We start from the raw sequence: 24,864 nt of genomic DNA, 5'->3' as shown, positions 1-24,864 counted from the left end.
GCGACAAAAGGCCAGCGAGAGATTCTCACACAAAAGAAAACAAGGAAGCCCATCTTTCAGTTGTGCATCAGGCTCTGGGTTTTATGCTTCACATAAATACAAACGGAGAGGAAAAAATAAACAGCCCAAAAGACTTCTGTTAACTAGAAATCCTATTTAGATTTCGGTATGTTCCTCACATCCAAGGATTTAAAACAGCGAACAGAGGCCTTAGCTGAAGGCCGGGGTGAGCCCTCCCCTCTCAAATGAGGGGTAATAACGGTGATAAATAGGCATTAACTATGAAACCAAAAGGGAACAGTGACTTCAGATTCCATTTCAATCAACTTAAGACACGTACGAATGGGGTAGGAACTCTTGAGGACATTAACCTGCTATCACTAGGATCTCCCAGCTCCTGAGGGGTGACCTTGCTGAGAAGAGCTCCAGTTTTGAAAGTAAATATGGGCCCTTGAACGGAGGTCTTCAGGAAGACACCAATGCAGAGTTGACGGACAGAAAAATAATGGTAGCTACATGTGTAATTCTAAACTTTCTAGTAGCTACATTATAAGAGTAAGATGAAACAGATGGTGAATTTAATTTTAATAAGAGGTTTATTCAACCCAATATATCTGAAATATTATCATTTCAACATGTAATCAACATAAAAATTATTGAGAACATTCTTTTTTCGGGGGTGGGGGGCGCCAGGGAGGGTGCTATGAAGTCTTCAAAGTCCCGTGTATCTTACAGCGCATCTCAATTTGGACTGGCCACATTTCAAGTGCTCCGTAGCCACATGTGGCAGGCAGCCATGGCACTGGAAAGCACAGAGCGGACATAGCTACATGCACTGAAAAGGTGAGCAATGTATTTGGGTGCCACAACTAGAACTTGGCGTATTGCTACAGTTGAAGCCACAGCCTTAGGGATCACCCTAGATGTGGCATCAAAATCACCACTGTCCACACGCCCTTACCATGCTTCCAGCACCTGGGTGCCACGGGCCCTCCTCTCAGGAGTGGCACAGTGGAACCGTACTGTATTCGGCAGAGATCTGCAGAATCACAGCAGCCCCTAAATAAAATCTAGCCTCACCCTCCAACCTCCACCCCACTTTAACAATTAAAACAATCATAGTATAATTAGGCCCATTTCAAAGTTTTCTTAAGGAATTTGACATGCCAGGGGTTTATTGGCTGAAAAGTCTGTCATGAAACAAACACACCTGTCAGCAATTTAAAAAGGATGAACTAGAAAACTGTTCAGGAAATAATATCTGTGCTAATTAAAACCACTAGTTAAAAGCTTCCTGTCTCTTCCTACAGTTGCCCTAAGGAGTGACCTTTTCCTCTCCTCCTCTAGGTTCATTTTTTCCTTTGCAGCTAATGTGCTTTCACTGTCTCTGATGACTTCAAATGAATCTGCCTAAGAGGTATGCAATCACTGCTCTTCCAGGTGGAGGGTTAGGGCCTGGCCGGTGTCGTCTCGGTAAGCTGGTTTCCAGGGGCTGCTCTGGAGGAGGCTGATCTGTCTAAAGCACAGATCTGTTAAGGCAGCAGGAGCATCATTTCAAGCGCAGAGCTGTTCCAGTGAACACTTACGGCAAAGCCAGGTTCTCCTCGTATGCAGGAAATGGTCTTTGGGGCCTGCTCCTTTTTCTCAGTTCCCTTTCTCTCTGCTCTGTGTATGCATTTTCAAAACCTACAGCACCCAAATCCTTCCTTTCTGCTACTCCTTGTTAGCCTCTCCTGAGTCTTTAATTAAAGCAAAGCATGAGCTACTCACCCACTGGATTTCTTCAGGATCTTCTACCTTCGGGAGCATCAGGCTGGAAGGAAGGACCCGGGACTGCAGGAGGGCCTGCAGGTCTTCTTCGGCCAGACCACTGGACACTGAGTTGATTCTTACACACTTTTCAGTTGGGCCCAGATCAAAGTCTTCAAGAGTTTTTACTATTCTCAATCGAGCTTCATCCTGTAAGTGTAGATAAAATGTATCTCCTAAGTTTATTTATCATTAAGAAACACAAACTGTCTATGAAACTCTTACGTGGATTGAGAGTCTGAGCACCATTACGACGTCTACTATGTCCACCAAATAACTGGTATTTGAAATGAGTTGTCCAATCTGACGGGCAAGTGACTGATTTCCAGACTTCATTCCAGATGACTATAGCAGAGATGAGAGCCATTGTAATGCACGATGGTGAAAGAGTGGTCTAAATAGTGGTCTCAGGACTTCCCTGGTGGCACAGTGGTTAAGAATCCATCTGCCAATGCAGGGGACATGGGTTTGATCCCTGGTCCTGGAAGATCCCACATGGCGCGGAGCAGCTAAGCCCGTGCGCCACAACTACTGAGCCTGCGCTCTAGAGCCTGCGAGCCACAACTACTGAGCCCACATACCACAACTACTGCAGCCCGTGCGCCTAGAGCCTGTGCTCCGCAACAAGAGAAGCCTGTGCACTGCAACGAAGAGTAGCCCCCGCTCGCTGCAACTAGAGAAAGCCCGTGTACAGCCATGAAGACCCAACGCAGCCAAAAATAAACTAATAAATTTATAAATAAATAAATAAATAGTGTTCTCATTTTGTGCATTAGCATTACTTTCCCATTGGAAAGGTAAAATAATTAATAGGTAACATTTATTGAGCATTTACTAAGCACCAGGCATGGTGCTACGTGCTCTACCTGCATTTTCTCATTTAATAAATACAAGAAACTAGAAACTTATGGATTAATGGTAGTCTTGACTGCCAACATATTCACATTAGGGAAAAAAATAAGGATTTGTTTTTCTCTTTCCACATGCGTCATGTTTTTTTTATTCACTTAAAAATTTTTTTGCAACTGAGTTGAATCTTAACATTCAATTAAGAAGGCACTCACAGGAAAATGACACGTCACACTACAAAAAAGCTCCAGCTTATTCAGATGGAAGGCAGTAATATCACTAAGAAATCCCTTCATGAAGTGGTAGACAAATACATTTTTTTCTTTGATTTGGCAGGCTTTGCTCCACAGTTAAGAAAAGCTGAAAGGGTGAAAGTCTGCTTCGGTATTTGAATTGTCCCCAGAAAAACTGTATAAAACCAAACATGTTATTTATTGGCTTTGAGTTGGGGTGATGAAGGGGGGATAGGGGTTGGGGAGAGAGGAGTGCACTGGGGGCGTGGGGGCCGGAATCAAGGGAAAGAAAGCCCTTGGGGTCATTACTTCCTGCCAATTTCAGTTTCAAAACCAAATTCCTCCAACTTGCCAACAGCCCTCAACAAATTCTCATTGTCAGAATGAACACTTATCAAAAGTAGTTTCATTTGGGAAGGGTTTTTATGATACTAATAAAACTTTAAAGCTTCTCACTGCTGATGAATGTAGTTTGAAAAAAAAAAAGGTCTTAACAATATATGGCCATTTGGATAGCAATAGTTATCTAGGAAAATAATAAACCAAAGCAGAGAGAAAAAAGAATTATTTGAGCCAATATTGAGTCGAAGTCCAATCAAGGAGACAAGCCAAGACAGTAGATTTAAACCAGGCGGATGTAGGTCTACGACCGGGTGGAAGCAGGGAAGGTCTCCAAATGTGGTCTGAGTTAAACAGTGTGAGGAAACCAGCTTAGAGCTGTCAAGTCGGATGGACGCAGAGTACATAGGAGCAGTTTGAGACAGCTCTGTCCTGGAGTCCTGATTTACTGAGCTCTGACTGCCAATAATTACGCCAAGCTTAGACAAAAGCAAGAGAGAGCTCACGCCAGCTAAAGTGAGGAAGGATGCAGCCGACAGTGGCTTGGTTCCACGCCGTGCTGTGTGCTGTCCCACAGCAATAAAATGCATCCGCTTGCTCTGTCCTGCCCTCTTGCTGCAGCCACAGGATAGGAAGATCCTGAAGGTGAAGGTCAGAAGTCAACTCAGTAGTATGGTTCCAAGGCCATCGACAGCTGTCGAGAGAAATGCTTCCTGTGTGTATCGAGATCCATGGCCTCAGGGAACCTAAGATGTGCCATGCTCCATGCAGCCTGGCACAGCTACAAATCCGGGATGGCTTCAGCTCAGAAAAGTTTCAACTTCCAGGTTTCCTCTCAAGGGCAGGTCGGGCTTGTAAAGGGTATGCTGGGACAAAGTGAATGGAAAATGGAAGGGAACTAACTAGATCGTTTGGGCTGAAGTGCATTTTAACACTTGAGGTATTTGAGGGACTTCCCTGGTGGCGCAGTGGTTAAGAATCCGCCTGTCAATGCAGCGGACACGGGGTCGAGCCCTGGTCCGGGAAGATCCCACATGCCGTGGAGCAACTAAGTCCGCAAGCCACAGCTACTGAACCCGCGTGCCTAGAGCCCGAGCTCCGCAACAAGAGAAGCCACCACAATGAGAAGCCCGCGCACTGCAACGAAGAGTAGCCCCTGCTCGCCGCAACTAGAGAAAGCCCGCGCACAGCAACGAAGACCCAACGCAGCCAAGAATAATTAAATAAATAAATAAATTTATTAAAAAAACAAAAAACAAAAAACTTGAGTTATCTGAATCATCATCTCCATCCTCTAGTTTAATCTGCATGTGCGCTCAAGGACGCAGGATCCCTGGCAACGTCAGCTTCCTAAATTGTTAATGTTGGTGTCAAACAAAATCTGACCTCTAAGCTGTTTAGTTGTTTCACTTGGATTCGAAGGGGACTGTTTGTTCAAAGCTCATGTTCTAAACCTGTTTGTGATTTTTATGTAAAGTCAGATTGCCATGGTTTCAGCACATTCTGGTTTACTTAGTAAAATTCAGCCCTTGTGAAATTGGCTGCAAATGAAGTACCCCATTCCAATTTTAGGCATAATCTGATTAGTACTTTTCATGCTGTAATAATGAGCAGTGACTACTCAGCATTTTATTAGACTTTTTTTCCTCTTTCTGGCTCAGAATTAAAACCAAGCTCTTTCCACTTCATCATTCTGTACCTTTCCAGAAAAAGATGATGGCTTTGGAGGTATATTGCCATACAACACCCTTATTAACGGGCTGTTGCTTGTGACAATTTACATAAGTGAAGTGTGCATCCCTCCGCTGTGTATCCCAAAATATCCAACAACTTCACTGAATTTACACCAACCAACAAGCATGTTGATTTTTTTTTCTTTTTGGTATTTTAATGGTGAAATATGTTACTGTGCTAGCAAACACACCCATGCCATCTGTTGGGTGAGAGGAAGGCAGTTTCTAAGAACAATTAAATTTAGTTCTGGGTCTTCAGCTAGAGAGAACCACAGTCCACCAGTGGTGAAAAGAAAGAAATTCTGTTCATGCTGTTCTCTCTCTCACACAGGCCTTACCTCTTGCTACCGTGTCTCCTACATCTCTCTCATCTCCATCACCTCGCTCCCTTCACACTTTCATTCTCTTTCTCTCTCTTTTTCTTTGGCTCCTGTTTGGCCCTGACCATCCTTCCAAGTGCCATCTCATTAGGGGGATTAGTAAGACTCGGCCTGGCAGACACCACCTTCTCAGAAGGGCTATCCGGGTGATCTGCTGAGATTATTGGGAGGTAAATGCTCCCTGGAGAAAGAAGGAAAAGGAAATGAAGGCAAAAAGAGGCCACTCAAAAACAACCTTTATTGGGGGGTGGGGTGGTCTTACATTCTGGAAGCAAAACAGGTTGTTCAAAATGAAGTTTAGAAGGAACTGCACTCTAAATGTGTTAACACTGCAGGACAGCCTTGGTAATAAGCATTTCTCAGTGTAGGATGAACTTGTCCTCCTAAAATCTGACAACCTGAAAAGAGGGAATAATGAATGTAAGGCCTTCCTCAACAGTTACATGAGATTTTTGCAGAGACTAATTACCTTTGTGTGTTTGTAGCATGTTTGATTCCAGAGGTGGGCTCTGCAAAGGCCACAAAGAAAGTTGGCACAGGTCAGACTCTTCACAGGCCCTGGTCCTAAAAGGTGGTGTTACCAAAGTTCCCACATTCAACTGATATTTTGTGCCATGGGCTGCTCAGTGCAGTGGACCAGTGGCTAATAAACTTGTCCTTATACATAAGCCACCGTATTATGTGATTCTGTCTGGGCCAGGAACCAAGGTGTGCTATGATTTCAGAGACTGGGTTCTTATCACCTGGGGAAGAGACATGCTCTGCTGACGTAAGAAAGCGGATAAATCAACCATCACCGAGACCTGCAGACTCTGAAATTAAAGGAGAAAATATGCGTGCCGTTGGTTCAATTGGCACCCATTAAAGCTAATAACTAATCAGCCTTGCAAGTTTCTAGCTCAGAATGATCAAATCTGCAAAGAAAACAACATCCGTCCACTTTTACACTCCAGTGGAAGAGGTGGTCCCTCGCGGCGGGGCGGCACAGTCTCGCCATCTGGAGAATAAATCGAGTGTGAAGTACAGTATAGTTTGGGACCAAGCTCCGTGGCAGCAGCTCAGCAGTCAGTTCATTAGTTCCAAACTTCCAGGGATTAGAGCGGCATCAATTCTACTGTCGGATAGGAAGAGACAGACAGGATACGAGATTCAAGGAGGATTGTGACAACCAGGAGGAGCCCCTTGGGCTTATTTATAAAACTACAAAGTATAAACATACCCAAATAAGTGTCTTAAATAATAGCATGATTACAGTTTCATAACATCTGAATTAACACCTTTCTCTTCTTCCACCTCCACCCCGAAACCTTGTATGTTAATAACATATAATGTTTTCAGATGAAATCACCGAGACGACCCTGAATGCAACAGGAGCAGTGAGAAAGCTGTGCGGCCGAAACAAGACTTGGGAGTTAAGAAATACGGAATATTTTCTAGGCTCTGGGGAGATGCATAACCTTTGCGATTTTTAAAAATGAGCAATTACTATTTTCATCCTACAAAAGGCAAAGTGCCATGCCACATACTCAAAAACACTAGTGAATTCTGTCTTTTCTGAATTTGTCCATCTCACCTCACTTCGATTTCATCTAATTCATAAAATGATGTCATAAGCATGGATTGGAATGGACAAAAGGCCCTGATATTGGCATCTACATAAAATGATTTTTTTTGAAAATTTTGAGATCGTTTGGTTTAAAATTAAAAGTTCTGATGTATTGTTCCATTTAAGGATCTCCTTTTTCATATAAGTTCTTTTCATACACTAATATTAAAAAACAGAAGTGCCTGTGACAAAGTCATCATTAGAAAATTACTGTATTTTTCTTACAAATGTATAAAATGTATTATAATCACAGAGACTGCTGCAGTGACTGCATTAGAAAAAAAGCCAAATTCTCATTGATTATTACAACCTGGTAGTGTTTCTTTAGGTAAGATGGTAGTGTTGAGTTTTCTAGCACCCCAAAAATTTTGGTTTGCCTGTTTTTTTTTTTTTTAACCTTTGTTTTTTTTGGCTGCACCACGTGTGGCATGCAGGATCTTAGTTCTCAGACCGGGGATTGAACCCATGCCCCCCTGCAATGGTAGCACAGAGTCTTAACCACTGGACCACCAGGAAGTCCCTTGGTTTGCCTGTTTTTGAAAAAAGAAAATCTACAGCAATATTGAACATACCATGAGTTAACTGGTTAAAATTTCATTCATCAATAACACCAAAAGCACCAGTAACAAAAGAAAAAATAAACTGAACTTCATGAAAAATTTAAAATGTTGTGCATCAAAAGATACTTTCAACAGAGTAAAAAGGCAACCCACAGAATGGGAGAAAATATTTGCAAATCATATGTCTGATAAAGGAATATATATTCAGAACATATATAGAACTTCTAAAACTCAGCACCAAAAAAACAAACAACACAATTCAAAAATGGGCAGAGGACTTGAACAGACATTTCTCCTAAGAAGATATAAAAATGGACAATGAGCACATGAAAAGATGTTCAGTATCATTAATCATTAGGGAAATGTAAATCAAAACTACGAGACACCACTTAATACCCATTAGGATGGCTACTATCAAAAAAACAGAAAAAAACAAGGGTTGGAGAGGATGTGGAGAAATTGGAACCCTTGTGCACTGCTGGTGGGAATGTAAAATGGTGCAGCCGCTATAGAAAATAGCATGGCAGTTCCTCAAAAAATTAAAAATAGGACTTCTCTGGTGGCGCAGTGGTTAAGAATCTGCCTGCCAGTGCAGGGGACACGGGTTCGAGCCCTGGTCAGGGAAGATCCCACATGCCGCGGAGCAACTAAGCCCGTGCGCTGCAACTACTGGGTCTGCGCTCTAGAGCCCACGAGCCATAACTACTGAGCCTGCGCTCTAGAGCCTGCGTGCCAAAACTACTGAAGTCCGCGCACCTAGAGCCCGTGCTCCATAACAAGGAAGGCACCTCAATGAGAAGCCCGCACACCACAACAAAGAGTAGCCCCGCCCGCCGCAACTAGGGAAAGCCCGCGTGCAACAACGAAGACCCAACGCAGCCAAAATAAATAAATAAGTAAAATAAATGTATTAAAAAAAATTAAAAATAGAATTAACATATGATGCAGCAATTCCACTTCTGGGTATATACCCAAAAGCGCTGAAAGCAGGTCTTGAAGAAATTATTTGTACACCCATTTTTATAGCAGCATTATTCACAGTAGCTAAAATGTGTAAGCAAACCAAGTGTCCACTGACAGAAGAATGGATAAGTAAAATGTGTTAAATACGTGCAACGGAATACTGTTCAGGTTTAAAAAGGAAGGAAATTCTGACACATGCTACAACATGGATAAACCTGCTGTGCTAAGTGAAGACATTATGCTAAGTGAAATAAGCCAGTTACAAAAGGACAACAATGTGAATATATTTAATAACCACTTAATGGTACACTTAAAAAATGGCTAAGATGGTAGATTTTATATTTTATCACAATAAAAAATGAGGAAAATGTTCATTTATTGATTTCATCCCACAAGTTATCACACTCTAGGCATTCTGTTTACTCTGAAACCGCAGATTTTGGTAGAGCAAAGTTTCTGATACGCTAATTATGAAAGATCCTTTAAAACTCAGGTTTATTAAAATGCCAAACCAGCTTTCATTCAAAGGACTAAGAAGGCTCAGGATGTGTATGGTTGGATACACTGGCATACAAGTACAAGTAGCTCTTTGAGTCTCTGTTTTCAATTCTTTTGGGTATATACCTAGGAGTAGAATTGCTGGGCCATTTAGTAATTCTATGTTTAGCTTTTTGAAGAACTGCCAAACTATTTTCCAAAGTGGTTGTACCACATTTTACATTTCCCACCAACACTGTATCAGAGTTCCAAACTTTTCCACACTCTTGCCAACACTTGTTATTTTTCATTTTATTTGTTTTTGATAATAGCCATCCCAGTGGGTGTGATATGGTATCTCGTTGTGGTTTTGATTTGCATTTCTCTAACGATTAATGATGCTGAGCATCTTTCTATGTGCTTACTGGCCATCAGTATACAGATCTTCCTTGACTTATGATGGAGTCATGTCCCGATAAACCCACTGTAAGCTGAAAATATCATAAGCTGAAAATGCATTTATACACCTAACCTACTGAACATCATAGCTCAGCCTAGCCTACCTTAAATGTGCTCTGAACACATATTAGCTTACAATTGGGCAAAGTCATCTAAACATGAATATCTCACGTAATTTATTGACTACTGTCCTAAAAGTGAAAAACTGAATGGTTGTCTGGGTAGAGAAGGCTTGCCAGTGCATCGATTGTTGACCCTCGTGATCGCACTGCTGACTGGGAGCTGTGGTTCACTGCTGCCGCCCAGCATCACGAGACAGGATCGGACCACATATCACTAGACCAGGAAAAGATCAAAATTCAATATTCAAAGTATGGTTTCTACCGAATGCATACTGCTTTCGCACCATCATAAAGCTGAACCATTGTAAGTCAGGGACCATCTGTACCTTCTTTGGAGAAATGTCTATTCTAGTCCTAAATTTAAAAAAATGGGTTGTTTGTCTTTTGGTTGTTGGGTTATGAGTGTTCTTTATATATTCTAGATATTTAATCCGTATCAGATATATATGATTCACAAATATTTTCTCCCCTTCTGTAGGTTGTCATTTCCCTTTTTTTTTTTTGGCCACACCATGCAGCTCGTGGCATCTTAGTTCCCCAACCAGGGATTGAACCTGCATCCGCGGCAATGAAAGCACAGAGTCTTAACCACTGTACCACCGGGGAATTCCCTGTCATTTCACTGTCTTGATAGTGTCCTATGATGCACAAAAGTTATAATTTTGCTGAAGTCCAATTTATCTGTTTTTTCTTTGGTAGCTTGTGCTTTTGTTATCATTTTGAGATCACTGCCTAATCCAACGTTATGAAGACTTACACCTATGTCTTCTTCTACTAGTTTTATAGTTTTAATTCTAACAACATTTAGGCTCTTGATATATTTCCGGTCTACTAAGTTGTATACAATAGGGAGGCTTGTGATATTTTTATTTTGTGGTTTCAGTCTTCATCTCTCAACAAAATACAATGAAAATTCCCTGGGAAGAGGAAACTCAAGTGGAAAGAAAGGGCTTACTTCCATCAGCCTCTTCACTCAGCCCCGCCCTCACCCCTGACTGGTGAGTGGCTGGTGTTTAGCCTTCCTGTTGCCAACGCCCTACCCATCACCTCCCCCCCATGCTCTTCCTCTTTTACTTTGCCCTTTCCCCATCTGCTCCTAATGGATTTTCCTCAACTATATACGACAGGTCTTGTGTTGTTGTGGGTTTTTTTCTGAGGACCTTGCCAGGCTACCCCATGAGCCTCTGAGGGACCTCAAACCCAAACCTATAGGGAACTGGGAGCTACTCCTGAGAAGATGTCCTGCATGGGCATAGCTGCCCGTGTTTTTTACATTTCTTGTTAACTTTATGATTTCACAGTGAGGCTTTGAGGTACACTTTGCACACAGCTCTTTGCAAACACAAAGTATTTGCTTACTAAAGGCTTGCATCGCCCTTCCCAAAGCCAATAACGACCACCACGCTCAGATTGGACTGGAGCTCCGGAGTCTGCAAGTTCATGGCTCTCTCCACTCATTATTTTCTTTGTTCTCACTCATTGCTTGTTCTCAGCCTCAGAGGAGTAATGTTATTTCTGTGTTCTAGCAGGGCACAAGAAGCCATGAGATCTGTTCCAAGTGGGATGATCTGAGTGAGGAAGGGGTGCTATGGCTGCTCTCTCCTGGGGGGTAGGGGGTGGGCAGGAGCCATGGCTCCATGATGGGAGGGATCCAGAGGAAAACTGAACAGTGTCATCACTCATGAGGTGTTTTATGTACTGAAAACCAAATTTCCAGATACTTGAAAACATTTAGATAACAGATAGGATTCGTCCTTTTTTAAAAAAGAGTGTTGGTGATTCTGAAAAGAAAATTTTCTGAATACTATTCTCACATTCTGCCTGATGTTCCTGGTCTGGTGCAATTAAAATTTTTTAACAAGTAGGAGAGGGCTCAATCAAATGTTATCCACCATGCCCGGTGGTGGGGACAGGTGTGGAGGAGAGGGAACGATATATAAATCCTTTATATTGACATATGAATCAATAGAGGAATGTATCATCTAGCTGGGGCGACGCAACGCCCGTAGGATGAGAATTGAAGTAACAGTTCAAGTCAGTGGAACAGACTTGAGGGGACTTAGAGGCAGGAGGGGGCACGGCAGGCTGAGCTGGGAGGCAGGAAACTGAGGATTTCAGTAGGTGCAGAGGAGGGAGGGGCACCCAGCAGAGAGCTGGTAAAGGGCGAAGGGCAGAGGTGGGAATAATGAGTGAATCAAAAGGCAGATGGGGGGCTTCCCTGGTGGCGCAGTGGTTGAGAATCTGCCTGCCAATGCAGGGGACGCGGGTTCGAGCCCTGGTCTGGGAAGATCCCACATGCCGCTGAGCAACTGGGCTCGTGAGCCACAACTACTGAGCCTGCGTGTCTGGAGCCTGTGCCCCGCAACGGGAGAGGCCGCGATAGTGAGAGGCCTGCGCACCACGATGAAGAGTGGCCCCCACTTGCCACAACTAGAGAAAGCCCTTGCACAGAAACGAAGACCCAACACAGCCAAAAATAAAAAATAATAAATAAATAAATAATTAAAAAAAAAAAAAAAAGGCAGATGGTCAGTATCTATGAGGTTAGGGAGGGAAGGTGCTGGCGCCCGGAGACGGACAGAAAGGAGATTCCCAAGCGGGCAGGGGAGAGCCCATGATTTAGGAGGCCCTGTTCCGTTGGGGGAGGAAAGGGTGATGGGGGAAGTGGGACAAGAATCACAGTTCACTTGAGGAAGCAGCTTCCACATCGGAAGCTGCCTGGTGCCCGGGCCGGACTGCAGGAAGGTCCACCCCGCAGCCCTTAGAGCACGAAGTGGAGAAGGTCCCTGCTTGAGTCAGCCCTGCCCGTGGGCAACTTCCCCATCCCCCGAGAATGCTTTTATCCAGAGATGGCCTCTAGTCCCAAAGCTACTTTAAAAAAAAATAATAATAAAATAAAATAATTTATTTATTTATTTTTTGGCTGCGTTGGGTCTTCGTTGCTGCACGCGGGCTCTCTCTAGTTGCGGTGAGTGGGAGCTAGTCTTCGTTGCAGTGCGCGGGCTTCTCATTGCTGTGAAAGCTAATCTTTTTGTCTGGAATGGGTGTTTGTACGCGGGTCTCGAATCTGGGGGGTTCACAGTACCATACCTTGAAAGCCCTTGAAAGCGAAAATGGAAAGAACACGTGGAGTGGGAAGGATACCCCACGCCCCTACCCGCGCCTTCTAATTGGTCTCCCTCTGCCCTGGCCCTCCGACAGCGGAGAAGACGGCTCCCTTCCCACCTGGTGCAAAGCACAGCCGCAAGCAAAGCTGCCCTCGCCCTCTCAACCCGCTCTATTTGTGTTTGGCGACTTCTCTGGGCTAGAGGAGGTAATGAACTGTTTTGGTTTAAAAGCCCTCCTGCTGGGTTGCAGTCTGCGTGGGAGAATAATAGTAAACAAGCGAAAGGGAACTGTGTCATCAAAGGACTCTGCACCTGCCCTTCTTCATTGTAGGGTGCGAACCTTGCCATGTGCCACAGGTGGCATGGGGTACCCACACAGGGCGGGGCCGCGGGCCTTTCATTCTTCTTTAACAACAAATCAAGAGTGATTGGTTCATAATTTAATGAGACAGCCTTGCCATGGTTCCAGATACGTGTCAGGTAACAGCCGTGTCATCTGTATCCTGGCCTGAGCAGTTTTACTGTGATGCCTGCCACATATTTTGGCTGATGACTTCCTTTACCTCTCAAGCCAACAGTGAGATACCTTGCTAGAAATGGATCCAAATGGTCTTAATGTAAATATAAAGAACCAGTTTTTTCTTTGAAGCCAAAGCTGCTTCACTTCTTTGGTGGAAAACATTTGTTTCCCTTCCCATCACCAAATTTTGGAGGCAAGTTGGCTGCTTCTCTCTGAGGCTGCGCTAAGGTAGGTTATGAAGGAGCCCGGCTGCACCCACGTTTGTTGCCGCTGGGAAATTCCTGTCTGTGCGCCAAGTGCTTCAACAACACTTCGCTAAGGTGCTGACACAAAGAATCTTGTCTCCTTAAGTAGGAGGTTATAAAAGCTTACAGATAGAAGTATAAATGTCTAATGATAAGGCACAAACAACCTTGCAATTAAACGAACCAAGCTAACAGGAATTTGAGCTAGCTGCAGGCTCAAGGCCTTGACTTCTATTCTGGGCAGGAAGCTTTACCCTGGGACAGAAGAGCATCCCAAACAGGATTCTTTCCATTCCTTAGTGTTAATTAGTCTTCCTGGCAACCATGAATGAAGAAATCAGGTAACTGAATAAGCCCTGTGATGGCAGAAACAATGTAAAGAAGTATTTCTTGCAGCACATTAAACTGGATCATTATTTTCACAAACTGCTTTTAAGGTAGGTGAGGCTTTACAGCTAAAAGGAATTTTAAAATTCCCCACACAATATTACCTGTTGGTTCTACCTTCGTATATTTTGATTTCTGTTGCCCAAATATACACTCACAGCCTCATTTTATAGTAGCTGATCATTTATTTTTCATGGTTTGTCGTTGTTTGTCTTGCTTCCTAGCTATTTCCCAAAGAAAGTGAATTAAAAAAGACTGTTTCTTTTAGGTGGCAAATGTATAAGTATTTTAAAGGGTAGAACTTTTCCACCTTATTCCTTATACATTTTATTTTATTCTAAAATCAACGAGGAAGGGAATTCCCTGGTGGTCCAATGGTTAGGACTCCGTGCTTTCACTGATGGGGCCCGGGTTCGATCCCTGATCGGGGAACTAAGATCCCGCAAGCCACGTGGCACGGCCAAAAAAAATCAACGAGGAAAGGGAAAGAAAAATATAACGTGTAAAATGGAAGAATGGAGGATGATGATAGCCATCAGAACATTCTATTTTAAAAAAGGCAGATTCTGCCCTTTGAGAACTAAGCTTTGGTTACAGCAAAGAGTGCTTCTCAAGGACCAGGCCATGTGGATGTTTCTCTCTGCTGACTACCACATCTTACGCCATAATTCCTCTGAAAATGGGTACCGTGGAGAAAGTGGCAGAGCCCAGAGTCATCTTTACTAGCTCACGGATACCAGATCTTCTATAATTAAATGTTTTCCTCGAGAAAATACTAATAAAACAATGCAATGGCTGGCACCACACTTGGTTTTCATTGCATTTGACACCTTTTCCTCTTGCCAGCTCTTCATGTTGACTTTCTCCTCGGCTTCATTCTTTCACTGGTGCCAGGCAGGCTCACTGCAGAACCACTTGGGTTTTCTTCCCTCTTTTTGCGCCCAGTAAATTTTCATAAAGCATTTAACGTGAGAACAAGCAGGTTAATTTGCTGTGCCGGTGAGCCAGGCTCTCGGAAGGCTTCCCTGCAACACTGCCGTGTTCTGGCGTCAGGGTCAGAGGTTTTCGTCCCAGTGGCGAGGACGCTTACCAGAGCCTTCTCCGCGCGGACACCAGGTGTGATTTAGCATAACGGGCTGTGCGGATGCTCAGTGGCTCCTCTAACCCAGGCGTCAGAACCAAGTCGCTCTTTGCTCTTCATGCAAGGTGAAGATGAAAAGTCTCCTGGGCTAGAAGTTCTGCCAGGAAAGGCTTCTGGACATAGAAGAAATGGAAAATCACCCCATCTTGCAACAAACACCTGGTTTCAGGAACATGAAGTTCTTCTTCATGATATCAGTACCTGTTAAAATCCCCGGTCATATCACAGTGCTATTTTCCTCTAATGACAGGTAGGCAGTGAGAACCAGATTTTTTTCATATATAAAGAGAATATGCAAAAAACAGAAATAAGGAAATTTAAAAACTCACTGAATCCAGCCTTTGATTTATACCTAGTCAGTTGACATTGACTTTGAATGCTGATGCTCTAGGTGTCAGCCCTCATAGATAATGAAGGTGACTGAGGAAGACTCTCAGGGAAGAAGCCAAGCTTGGTGGCCAGCACAGTGTAGGTCCCAGGGATGAGAAAAGCAAGCTCCCTGCAGATGGCAAGCATAGTGACCCTTGAGAAAAGGGCAGGCTCAAAGAAGAGGCAAAGGTTGCCCCACAGGGAGAGTGGCTGAAGTCACACAGAAGATGATTTTAGGACAAGCTTAGCAAACACAACTGCTGGAATTACCAGCCTTTTTGTCCAGACCACTGCCACGGGGCAATTTAATGTGCAGCGACGTACAGTTAGTTAATAGAGAGGACCAATGCGTCCCAATGCCGAGCAATATGGTTTTAGAATGAAGTCTATGTGCTCAGACATTCAAAATCACCTGAAAACGATGATGTATGTGCATACACAGTTCAAAGGGCTTGTCTCTCATTTGCCATCACAGCAGCCCTGAGGTGTAGACAGGGCAGGTATTATTATCCATGTTTGCTTGAAGAACGTGGGGGTTATAAGACTCATCCAGGGATCCCACAGCCAGTCAGCAGTCGAGATGAGGAAGAACTCATGTGTCAGGCTCCCAGTCTTGTGCTCTGTCTGCAGAACCCCTCTTTGCATATCTTACAGAGTCTCTGATTTACCCAATAGCCTATAATAAACTATTTGTTTTCTGCTTAAACTCAGTAGAGCAGATTCTGTGGTTGGTTACCAGGAACCCTGGCCGATATGGGGATCATATACACATGCATTATGTCATGTCTTTTTCACACAACAGGTAGGAAATACCTTTATGTAGGGGATAATCTATGTAATCATTTGTAATGACTGCAGAGTATTCTATTGCTTGGATATGCCATAATTTAATCAATCCCCTAATGATTAAGATTTAAATTTTCTCCAATATTTTTGCTATTAATTCATTCATTTTGTTCAACAGATATTTACTAAATACTCTTCACGTGCCAGGTACTATTTTAGGTAATGGAGATAACAGCTCCCTGACTACACAGAACTTACATTCCAGTCAGAAAACAACTAATAAACAAGTAAACCAATAAACAAATGCAGACTATGAAACGATTTAGTATGAGAACAGAATTTAATAATGGGAGAGTGATGGGGGGGAGGTGCTTGAGATAGGGTAGCAAAACAGCTTCTTTGAGGATGTGACATTTGCTCTGATGCCTAAAAGATTATATACACAAAGCTGTAATGAATATCTGAGAACATTCATCTTAGAGCACTCGTCTGAATATTCCCTTAAGCTAAATCCTAGAAGTACAAATGCAAAGTCAAATCACATGCTCATTTAGGCGCCAAAAGAATGGCCATGAGGGACCTCCCTGGTGGCACAGTGGATAAGAATCCACCTGCCAATGCAGGGGACACGGGTTCAACGCTGGTCTGGGAGGATCCCACATGCCGCGGAGCAACTAAGCCCGTGCGCCACAACTACAGAGCCTGTGCTCTAGAGCCCGTGAGCCACAACTACGGAGCCCGCGTGCCACAATTACTGAAGCCCACGCGCCTAAGCCCGTGCTCTGCAACAAAGAGAAGCCACTGCAATCAGAAGCCCGTGCACCGCAACGAAGAGTAGCCCCTGCTCGCCGCAACTAGAGAAAGCCTGTGTGCAGCAACGAAGACCCAACGCAGCCAAAAATAAATAAAAAATTAAATCTTAAAAGAAAAACAAAACAAAACACATTCTCCATAAACGTTTAAAAAAAAAAAAAAAGAATGGCCATGAAATTTCAACTCTCACAGCCTCCTTCTAAACTGGCTCTGAATCTAGCAAGTCTAGGTTCCAGTCCCAACTGGGCCAGTGACTGGCTGTCTAAGAGACTGGATAATCTGCTATCCACTGCACATCACTGCACCTCAGTGTCCTCATCTGAAAAATGGGGACAATAAAAGTGCCTGACTCAGGAATTGATGAGGATTGAAAATGGTGTAACATAAGTGGTTAACAATGTTAGATTTAAAAAAATACATACTCATTTAAACATGTATACTAAAATTGCTTTTTAAAAAAGGGGTGTACAAATTTATTATTATTTTTAGTATTTATTTATTTAGGCTGCGCTGGGTCTTAGTTGCGGCACGGGGGATCTTCATTTTGGCACGTGGGATCTTTTAGTTGCAGCATGTGGACTCTTAGTTGCGGCATGCATGTGAGATCTAGTTCCCCGACCGGGGATTGAACCCGGGCCCCCTGCAGTGGGAGCGTGGAGCCTTGGCCACTGGACCATCAGGGAAGTCCTGGGGTGTACGAATTTAAACTCCCATTTCCTGGTGCCCACCCACCTGGGGTTGGTTCTGAGCTCATACTAGCTTGACCTGTTTTCCGGAACCCAGCGCCCACCCACCAGGACTGTAACCCCATGAGGACAGGGATGGTAGCTTGTGGCTCTCATGTCCCTAGTGCCCAAACCACAGGAAAACTCAGGGGGCTGGTCTCCTGGCACTGAGGAGAGTCCCCAGAGAAGTCAATATACTCACAGATAGTGGGATAGCCTGCCTATTAAATCCTACACCTTTCATTTTAGATGACATCAGATCTTAAATATCTAAAGTCTTCTTTCCTACAGGCGCCATGGCCTTCTGTTTGCTGGATTCTTCAGGAGGGCAGGTAGGTCTAGTGTGCTCACCACTGCTTGATAAAAAACCACAGAGAGCAACCTGCTGAATGTTTTCGTTTCAACATAGAAACCCCAAACCCGGAATCTTGAATTGGTGCCTTGTCAGGAATGGAAGGCCACAGGTTGCAGACGGCAAATGACTCACTGCCATCTGAAAAGGTCTATGCTGTTGGTACAAAACGTGACCACATTCCATTTCTTCCTTTGTCCATCTGCTGCTGTTGTGGTCTAGGAGTGATGATGATTTTAAAGATTCAAATTTGGACTGTGTGTAAGCTGATTTCTCAAGCCACATCAAATATGGTTTGGCAATAAGCACTACTTTGGTGCTGTTTGACTAAGAAGGTAGTCAAGCACACGAAGGTTTCTGTCCTTTTTCAGGCTGTATGCACATGTCACCTTATTGAACGGAGGTGGCGGTGATTAAGGTGGCTAGCCACACAGCTGACTCACAAGAAGGCTGGTAAGAAGTTTTGGTTGATTACGATGTTGGACTAACTCTTTATCCACTCAGTGTGCTTAACAACATGGCTTCCATTGTCGTCTTCTTAAATCCAGCCATTCTTAATACCAATTTTTCAGTTTTTCAAAAGGGTGTTAAGAACGTTTGATGTTTAATAACATAGTAACATGGAAGATTACCATATTTCATAAAAGTCAGGCTTCGACTTCTTCCAAAGCCAAACAACATACGTATTCAGAATTATTTTCTTGGCAACTCACTTTTAACTGCTATGGAAAATATGCCACAAACGGTAGCATTCCTGAGATAAAAATTCGATGTGTTTGGGGCCTGAAAAATTGGTTTCTGAGTTTCTTTCTGGCTTTAACATTCATCATTCTCTGTATAGCCCTACTCTGGTCAACTGTCCAAGAGAACCCCCTCCTTCCAATAGTACAAATACGTACCCTTATTACTTCCTTTTGGATAGAAATAATAACGTACTGCTGGCCTAATATTTTAATGGTACAAAAATGCAAAATATCTAATATTTGAGTATTCTTTGGTTTTAAATATAAAAGCTTACAATCTTTGTCATTTTAGATGGAATAAGTTTTTTAAAAGTTAGCTTAAATTTATTATTTACCTTTATAAATACATTTAATATATAATTATTTATCCATAATCAAAGAACAGATAATGCCTACCTATCTTTAAACTGCATTGAAGAAGCATTAACAGGGACTTCCCTGGTGGCACAGTGGTTAAGAATCTGCCTGCTAGTGCAGGGGACATGGGTTCGAGCCCCGGTCTGGGAAGATCCCACGTGCCACAGAGCAACTAAGCCTGTGCACCACAACTACTGAGCCTGCGCTCTAGAACCCACGAACCACAACTACTGAGCCCACGTGCCACAACTACTGAAGCCCGTGCACCTAGACTACTGAAGCCCGTGCACCTAGAACCTGTGCTCCTCAACAAGAGAAGCCTGCACACCACAACAAAGGGTAGCCCTGCTAGCCACAACTAGAGAAAGCCCGTGAGCAGCAATGAAGGCCCAACACAGCCAAAAATAAATAAATAAATTTATAAAAGAAAAGGAAGCATTAACAGATATAAAAGCACTAGGATTTTGAGGACTTCAAACGAGTTGATTTGGAGGAGTGCAAATCAGACATGTCAAGTAAAAAAACCAATATGTGCCATTTTCAAGATCCATTTTTCATTTATAGTTAAGAAACTATATGACAAACCTTTTTAAGTATTTAGCAATGTACTTCTCTGCTCTTCTTGATATTTGGCTTCCTTGAGCGGATTGGTTTGGGTGGGGCTGAGACAGGTATTTTTCAAGGCTCTCTTGGTGATTCTGATGGACAGTCAGGGTTGAGAACCCTCTCCTAAAGGCACACGCACATGCCTTGCCTGCTGGACAAGCAGCCCTCAAGGCAGAGATGAAGAAAAGGCTGCTGGGGAAGAGGAACCCAGCAGCCCCTTAGCATTTGCCAGAAATCTGCAAGTAGCGTTTTATTTATCACATAAATCCTTACAAGCTAGCTCCATTTCACTATGTGACATACCTACTTGAGACACTGTTGGAAAATACTGTTGCTGAAGCAAACTGGAATCATGATACAGGCACACCTCAGAGAGACTGCGGGTTCGGTTCCAGACCACCACGATAAAGTGAATACTGCAGTAAAGCGAGTTGCATGAACTTTTTGGTTTCCTAGTGCATATAAAAGCTATGTTTACACTATACTGTAATCTATTAAGTGTGCAATAGCATTATGTCTAAAAAATGTAAATATGTTAATTAAGAATACTTTATTGCTAAAAAATGCTAACCACTGATCTGACAACACAGGGTTGCCACAAACCTTCACTTTGTAAAAAATGCAGTATCTGTGAAACGCAGTAAAGCAAAACACAATAAAATGCCTTTATTTTTTGCTATTATAGTTGGTGACTGATACCCTGATCCTTATTCTCCTGTTCCCACTTGTGAGCTGAATGGGGGAATCACATGACAGTTGAACAGGAAGAGAATCATAAGCATTAAAGTGGGAGACCATTGAGGCCAACCCCTCATCTTACAGCTAAGCAAATTAAGGACCACAGAAATGAATAATCCTCCCATCACCACCATCTTGGAAGACTTTAATTCTAATGGCATTTTTTTCTCACTATAAATGAAATATATACTCTATGGAAAAATTAGATATAGGAAAGTACATGTATGTATTTAACAGATACTTGAAATCCATTTCACTGTCACACCATAACGTCATCATTTGGAGCACTGGAGCTGGGCTGTACAATACATAATCTAAGGCCACCACTCCTAAGTCCCAACTGCCTGCTTCCTTCATTTTCTTTCTTTTTTTTTAAAAAAATTTTTATTTATTTATTTTGGCTGCTCTGGGTCTTAGTTGCAGCACGTGGGACCTTTTTTAGTAGTGGCATGCGGCATCTAGTTTCCTGACCAGGGATCTAACCTGGGCCCCCTGCATTGGGAGCACGGAGTCTTAACCACTGGACCACCAGGGAAGTCCCTTCCTTCATTTTCTTAATAAATTGTCACTCGACACTAGTTGAGTCCATTCTTCATGCTCCTCCGTTTGGCTCAGGCCTATTTTTTCCTGGCCTAACCTGCTACCTTCGTGGGCTGTAGCTTCTGGAATGTTCTGAATTCTCTTGTATCAACACCCATTCCCTGGAACACTGTTCATTCCATTCATCGTAACTGTTGCTTCTTGGCTTTGCCCTGCTGACTCTGTCTCACTACTCCCTCAAGGGAAGGAAAGGACGTACACCCTGTTTGCAGGGCCAGGAGTAGAGGGGGGCATCCTCTTCATCCCACCGCCAGCTCCTTGTCACTGCCCCCCCCCCGCCTTGTCCAACACTCCCCCCGCTGAACTCCATGCAATCCAGTTGCATCACCCTTTCAAATCCCCATCATGCTCATCAGTGGAAGCTTCTCCACATCCCTCCAGTGGAAATCCATTCTCCAATACCTATCCTGATGACTCAGATACACTTTGATCCCACCTTTCTCAAAGCTGCCTCATCCCTAAATTCTCAAGCCTGGAAACCACCCTCTCCAGTTTGCCTTCACACATTTCTAAGTCCTGGACACCTGGGGTGGGGGTCAGGTCACCCTCAGATTTTCTTGGCTGTCTACCACCTAACCTGGACTTCATGGTTAACTGTTCCAACTGCTGCCTTCACAAGCACCCTCGATTCTTGTTCCCCTTTAACTTTTTTTCACTCTTGTTTGGGTCCGGGGTTTGGTTTATCAGGGGGAAGATGCATTCATCATTCACTCATTTGTTCAACTACTCAAGTATGTTAGGTACTGTACTAGGTCCTGGGGATATAAAAATGTGTCCTTCTTAGGAATGAGCCTTGAGGATGTTGTGCTATGTAAAGTAAGCCGGTCACAGAAAGATAAATGTGTCAAAGTGTATGAATCCACTTACATGAGGTACCTAGAGTAGTCAAGTTCATAGAGACAGGAAGTAGGATGATGATTGCCAGGGGCTGGGGGGAGGGGGAAATGGGGGAGTTGTTGTTTAATGGGTACTTTCAGTTTTGCAAGATGAAAACATTCTGGAGATTGGCTGTACAATGTCAGTATTCTTAATACTACTAAACTGTATACTTAGAAATGGTTAAGATGGTAAAATTTATGTTACGTGTTTTTTTTTTACCATAATTAAAAATATATTTTTTTAAGTGCACCAGTCTTGCAATAAACAAATGAAAAATTGCGATGTAGGGTGATGTATGTATAACAGGGAAGGCATCACATGGTGGTTGTGCAGGGGTGTGCCAAGACTGCTAATGGCCCCAGCACTCATTCTCCCCTCTTCCTTTGATTTGAGCAGGGCACATGGTTTACCTTTGAAAGCCTGCATGTCCCAGCCACACTGGCAGCTAGGATGTGAATGGAACCGAAGTGGTGTGCGAAACGTTGAACCTCTTAGAAGGAAGCCACTTGCCCTCCACTCTCTCTTCTCCCATCTCACAGGCTGAAACTCAAACGTGGTATGAAGAGAGTCTCAGCCACGCCCTATTACTCAGGGCATCAGAGTAATAGGTAGAAGCAACATGGGTCTCTGGATGACCTCAAGGAGGAGGGCTGCTTACCTGCCTGGACTACCCGCCTGCCTCTGAACTGTTAGGTGAGAGAGAAATAAACTTCATTCAGTTTGAGCCACTCTAGCTTTGGGTCTTTCTGCTGTAGTAGCTGAGCCCGTACACTAACAAAAAAGGAGGTCAACTGCACGTGGAGGATGGGGGTGATGGTGAGAATGGAGTATGCAGTAGGGGCAAGAAGACTGTCTGGGAAGATAATATAAAGATAGGCTCTGCTACCAAGTCCTGCCTTCTAGCTTCTGAGCCCTGGGCACTGATCAGCAATCCTTTTACTGGTCCAGGATAATTCTGTTTCTCACTTCTCTGTGTGTGTGTTAGGAACTGGGGGGTGTCTTCTAACAAAGGAGGGAGGAGACCCAGGAGGAACCACAGGTGAAATTTTGGGGTGTGTGTGTAGATGATAAGTTGGATTTTAGATGTGTTTGTTTAGCGCCTCAATGAATAATACCTCTTGACCATCAAGGTTCTGAACCAACAGAACAATAAGGTAAAAGAGTCAGCAGGGGGAGATTTAAAACATCTCCTTTATTTCTGATAAGAGCTGGGTTAGGGACACAGTTTAGTGAAAGAGTTGTGCTGGCTTTCTAATACTGAACCCTGGATTTGGATTGGCCATTATGCAGTTATGGCAGTAGCTCAAAGATTCTGATATAACATAACATTTAGGGTTTACTTAATCATTCTATCCCTTTAAATGATAAGAACTGGTAGAATAAAGAAATATAAATTATTTAACTAAATATATAAACTTTTCCATTAACATATAATGGTTATATAACGCATTCTTTCATTTTTAAATTTCCCACCCTTCCTCTCTCCCATCCTTCCTTCCTTTTTTCTTTTCTTCTCTCTCTCTCTCTTTTTTTTTTTTGGTTTTAACAGATTTAATATGACATACCCCACATGCAGCTGGCCGTTGGTCTCCATTGGTGGTCAAATGGAGCCATTATTGACATTCTGCTCCCACTCTCTAACTAGAAAAACCAAAAGTTATTGTGAAACCCACACTCCTAATTCTTTTTTTTTTTTTTTTTAAACATCTTTATTGAAGTATAATTGCCTTACAATGGTGTGTTAGCTTCTGCTTTATAACAAAGTTAATCAGTTATACATATACAATATATTCCCATATCTCTTCCCTCTTGCATCTCCCTCCCTCCCACCCTCCCCATCCCACCCCTCTAGGTGGTCACAAAGCACCGAGCTGATCTCCCTGTGCTATGCGGCTGCTACTAGCTATCTATTTTACATTTGGTAGTGTATATATGTCCATGACACTCTCTCACCCTGTCACATCTCACCCCACCCCCTCCCCGTATCCTCAAGTCCATTCTCTAGTAGGTCTGTGTCTTTATTCCCGTCTTGCCACTAGGTTCTTCATGGCTTTTTTTTTTCCTTAGATCCCGTATATATGTGTTAGCATACTGTATTTGTTTTTCTCTTTCTGACTTACTTCACTCTGTATGACAGACTCTAACTCCATCCACCTCATTACAAATACCTCCATTTCATTTCTTTTTATGGCTGAGTAATATTCCATTGTATATATGTGCCACATCTTCTTTATCCATTCATCTGTCGATGGACATTTAGGTTGCTTCCATGTCCTGGCTATTGTAAATAGAGCTGCAATGAACATTTTGGTACATGACTCTTTTTGAACTATGGTTTTCTCAGGGTATATGCCCAGTAGTGGGATTGCTGGATCGTATGGTAGTTCTATTTGTAGTTTTTTAAGGAACCTCCATACTGTTCTCCATAGTGGCTGTATCAATTTACATTCCCACCAACAGTGCAAGAGAGTTCCCTTTCCTCCACACCCTCTCCAGCATTTATTGTTTCTAGATTTTTTGATGATGGCCATTCTGACCGGCCACACTCCTAATTCTGATTGTGACCAGTGGTAAACGGCTGGCTTGCCCAGTCCACTTAGGGGATGGGTTCTTGAGCTCCCCTGGAAGATAACTTTAGGACTAGAGAAGTCTGTCTGACAATAAACTTCCTTTCCAGGTTATTTCTCAGTTTTGATACATAAGTCTGAACACACCGGCTCACATCCATCTCTGTACAGTTACCCCTGTCAGTTTTTGCCACCATCTACTGAAATGACCTGTCTACGTGTTGGTTTCTTCTACCTGGTGAGCATGTTGTACCTACTTAATAAATGTTTATTGAACTGAATAATTAAAAAAGAAGTAGAAGTAAGGTAACAGTGGGGTCTAAGGTGGGTTCTTTCAAGAGATCACCTTAAGGTGTGGAAGGAGAAACCAGTGGTATGAACCAGCGGTTGGCACCATGG

The 24,864-nt window shown here is 43.2% G+C and overlaps 1 protein-coding gene and 1 long non-coding RNA gene across 12 annotated transcripts in view; one reads left to right on the top strand and one right to left on the bottom strand.

The window, feature by feature from the left end:
• The window catches only part of CLYBL (citramalyl-CoA lyase), a 255,684-nt gene that overhangs the window by 46,005 nt on the left and 184,815 nt on the right, over positions 1-24,864 (bottom strand). For all 11 annotated transcript variants that reach the window (XR_014237204.1, XR_014237205.1, XR_014237206.1 and 8 more), the window contains exon 3: positions 1,771-1,959. Coding sequence is in view for 6 of the 11 variants with exons in the window: in XM_082366165.1 (XP_082222291.1) it covers positions 1,771-1,959 (189 nt within the window). In the remaining 5 variants the exon portion in view is untranslated. The remainder of the gene's footprint in view (positions 1-1,770; positions 1,960-24,864) is intronic.
• Positions 7,348-20,342, top strand: LOC309616041. The gene is made up of 2 exons (XR_014237228.1): positions 7,348-11,731; positions 12,052-20,342. It is a non-coding gene; the product is annotated as an uncharacterized lncRNA (long non-coding RNA).

Source organism: Balaenoptera borealis (genome assembly GCF_965194805.1).
Source record: "Balaenoptera borealis genome assembly, chromosome: 18".
Lineage (NCBI taxonomy): Eukaryota > Metazoa > Chordata > Mammalia > Artiodactyla > Balaenopteridae > Balaenoptera > Balaenoptera borealis.
The sequence above is the reverse complement of the archived record's forward strand: the minus strand, read 5'-3'. Positions and strand labels throughout refer to the sequence as shown.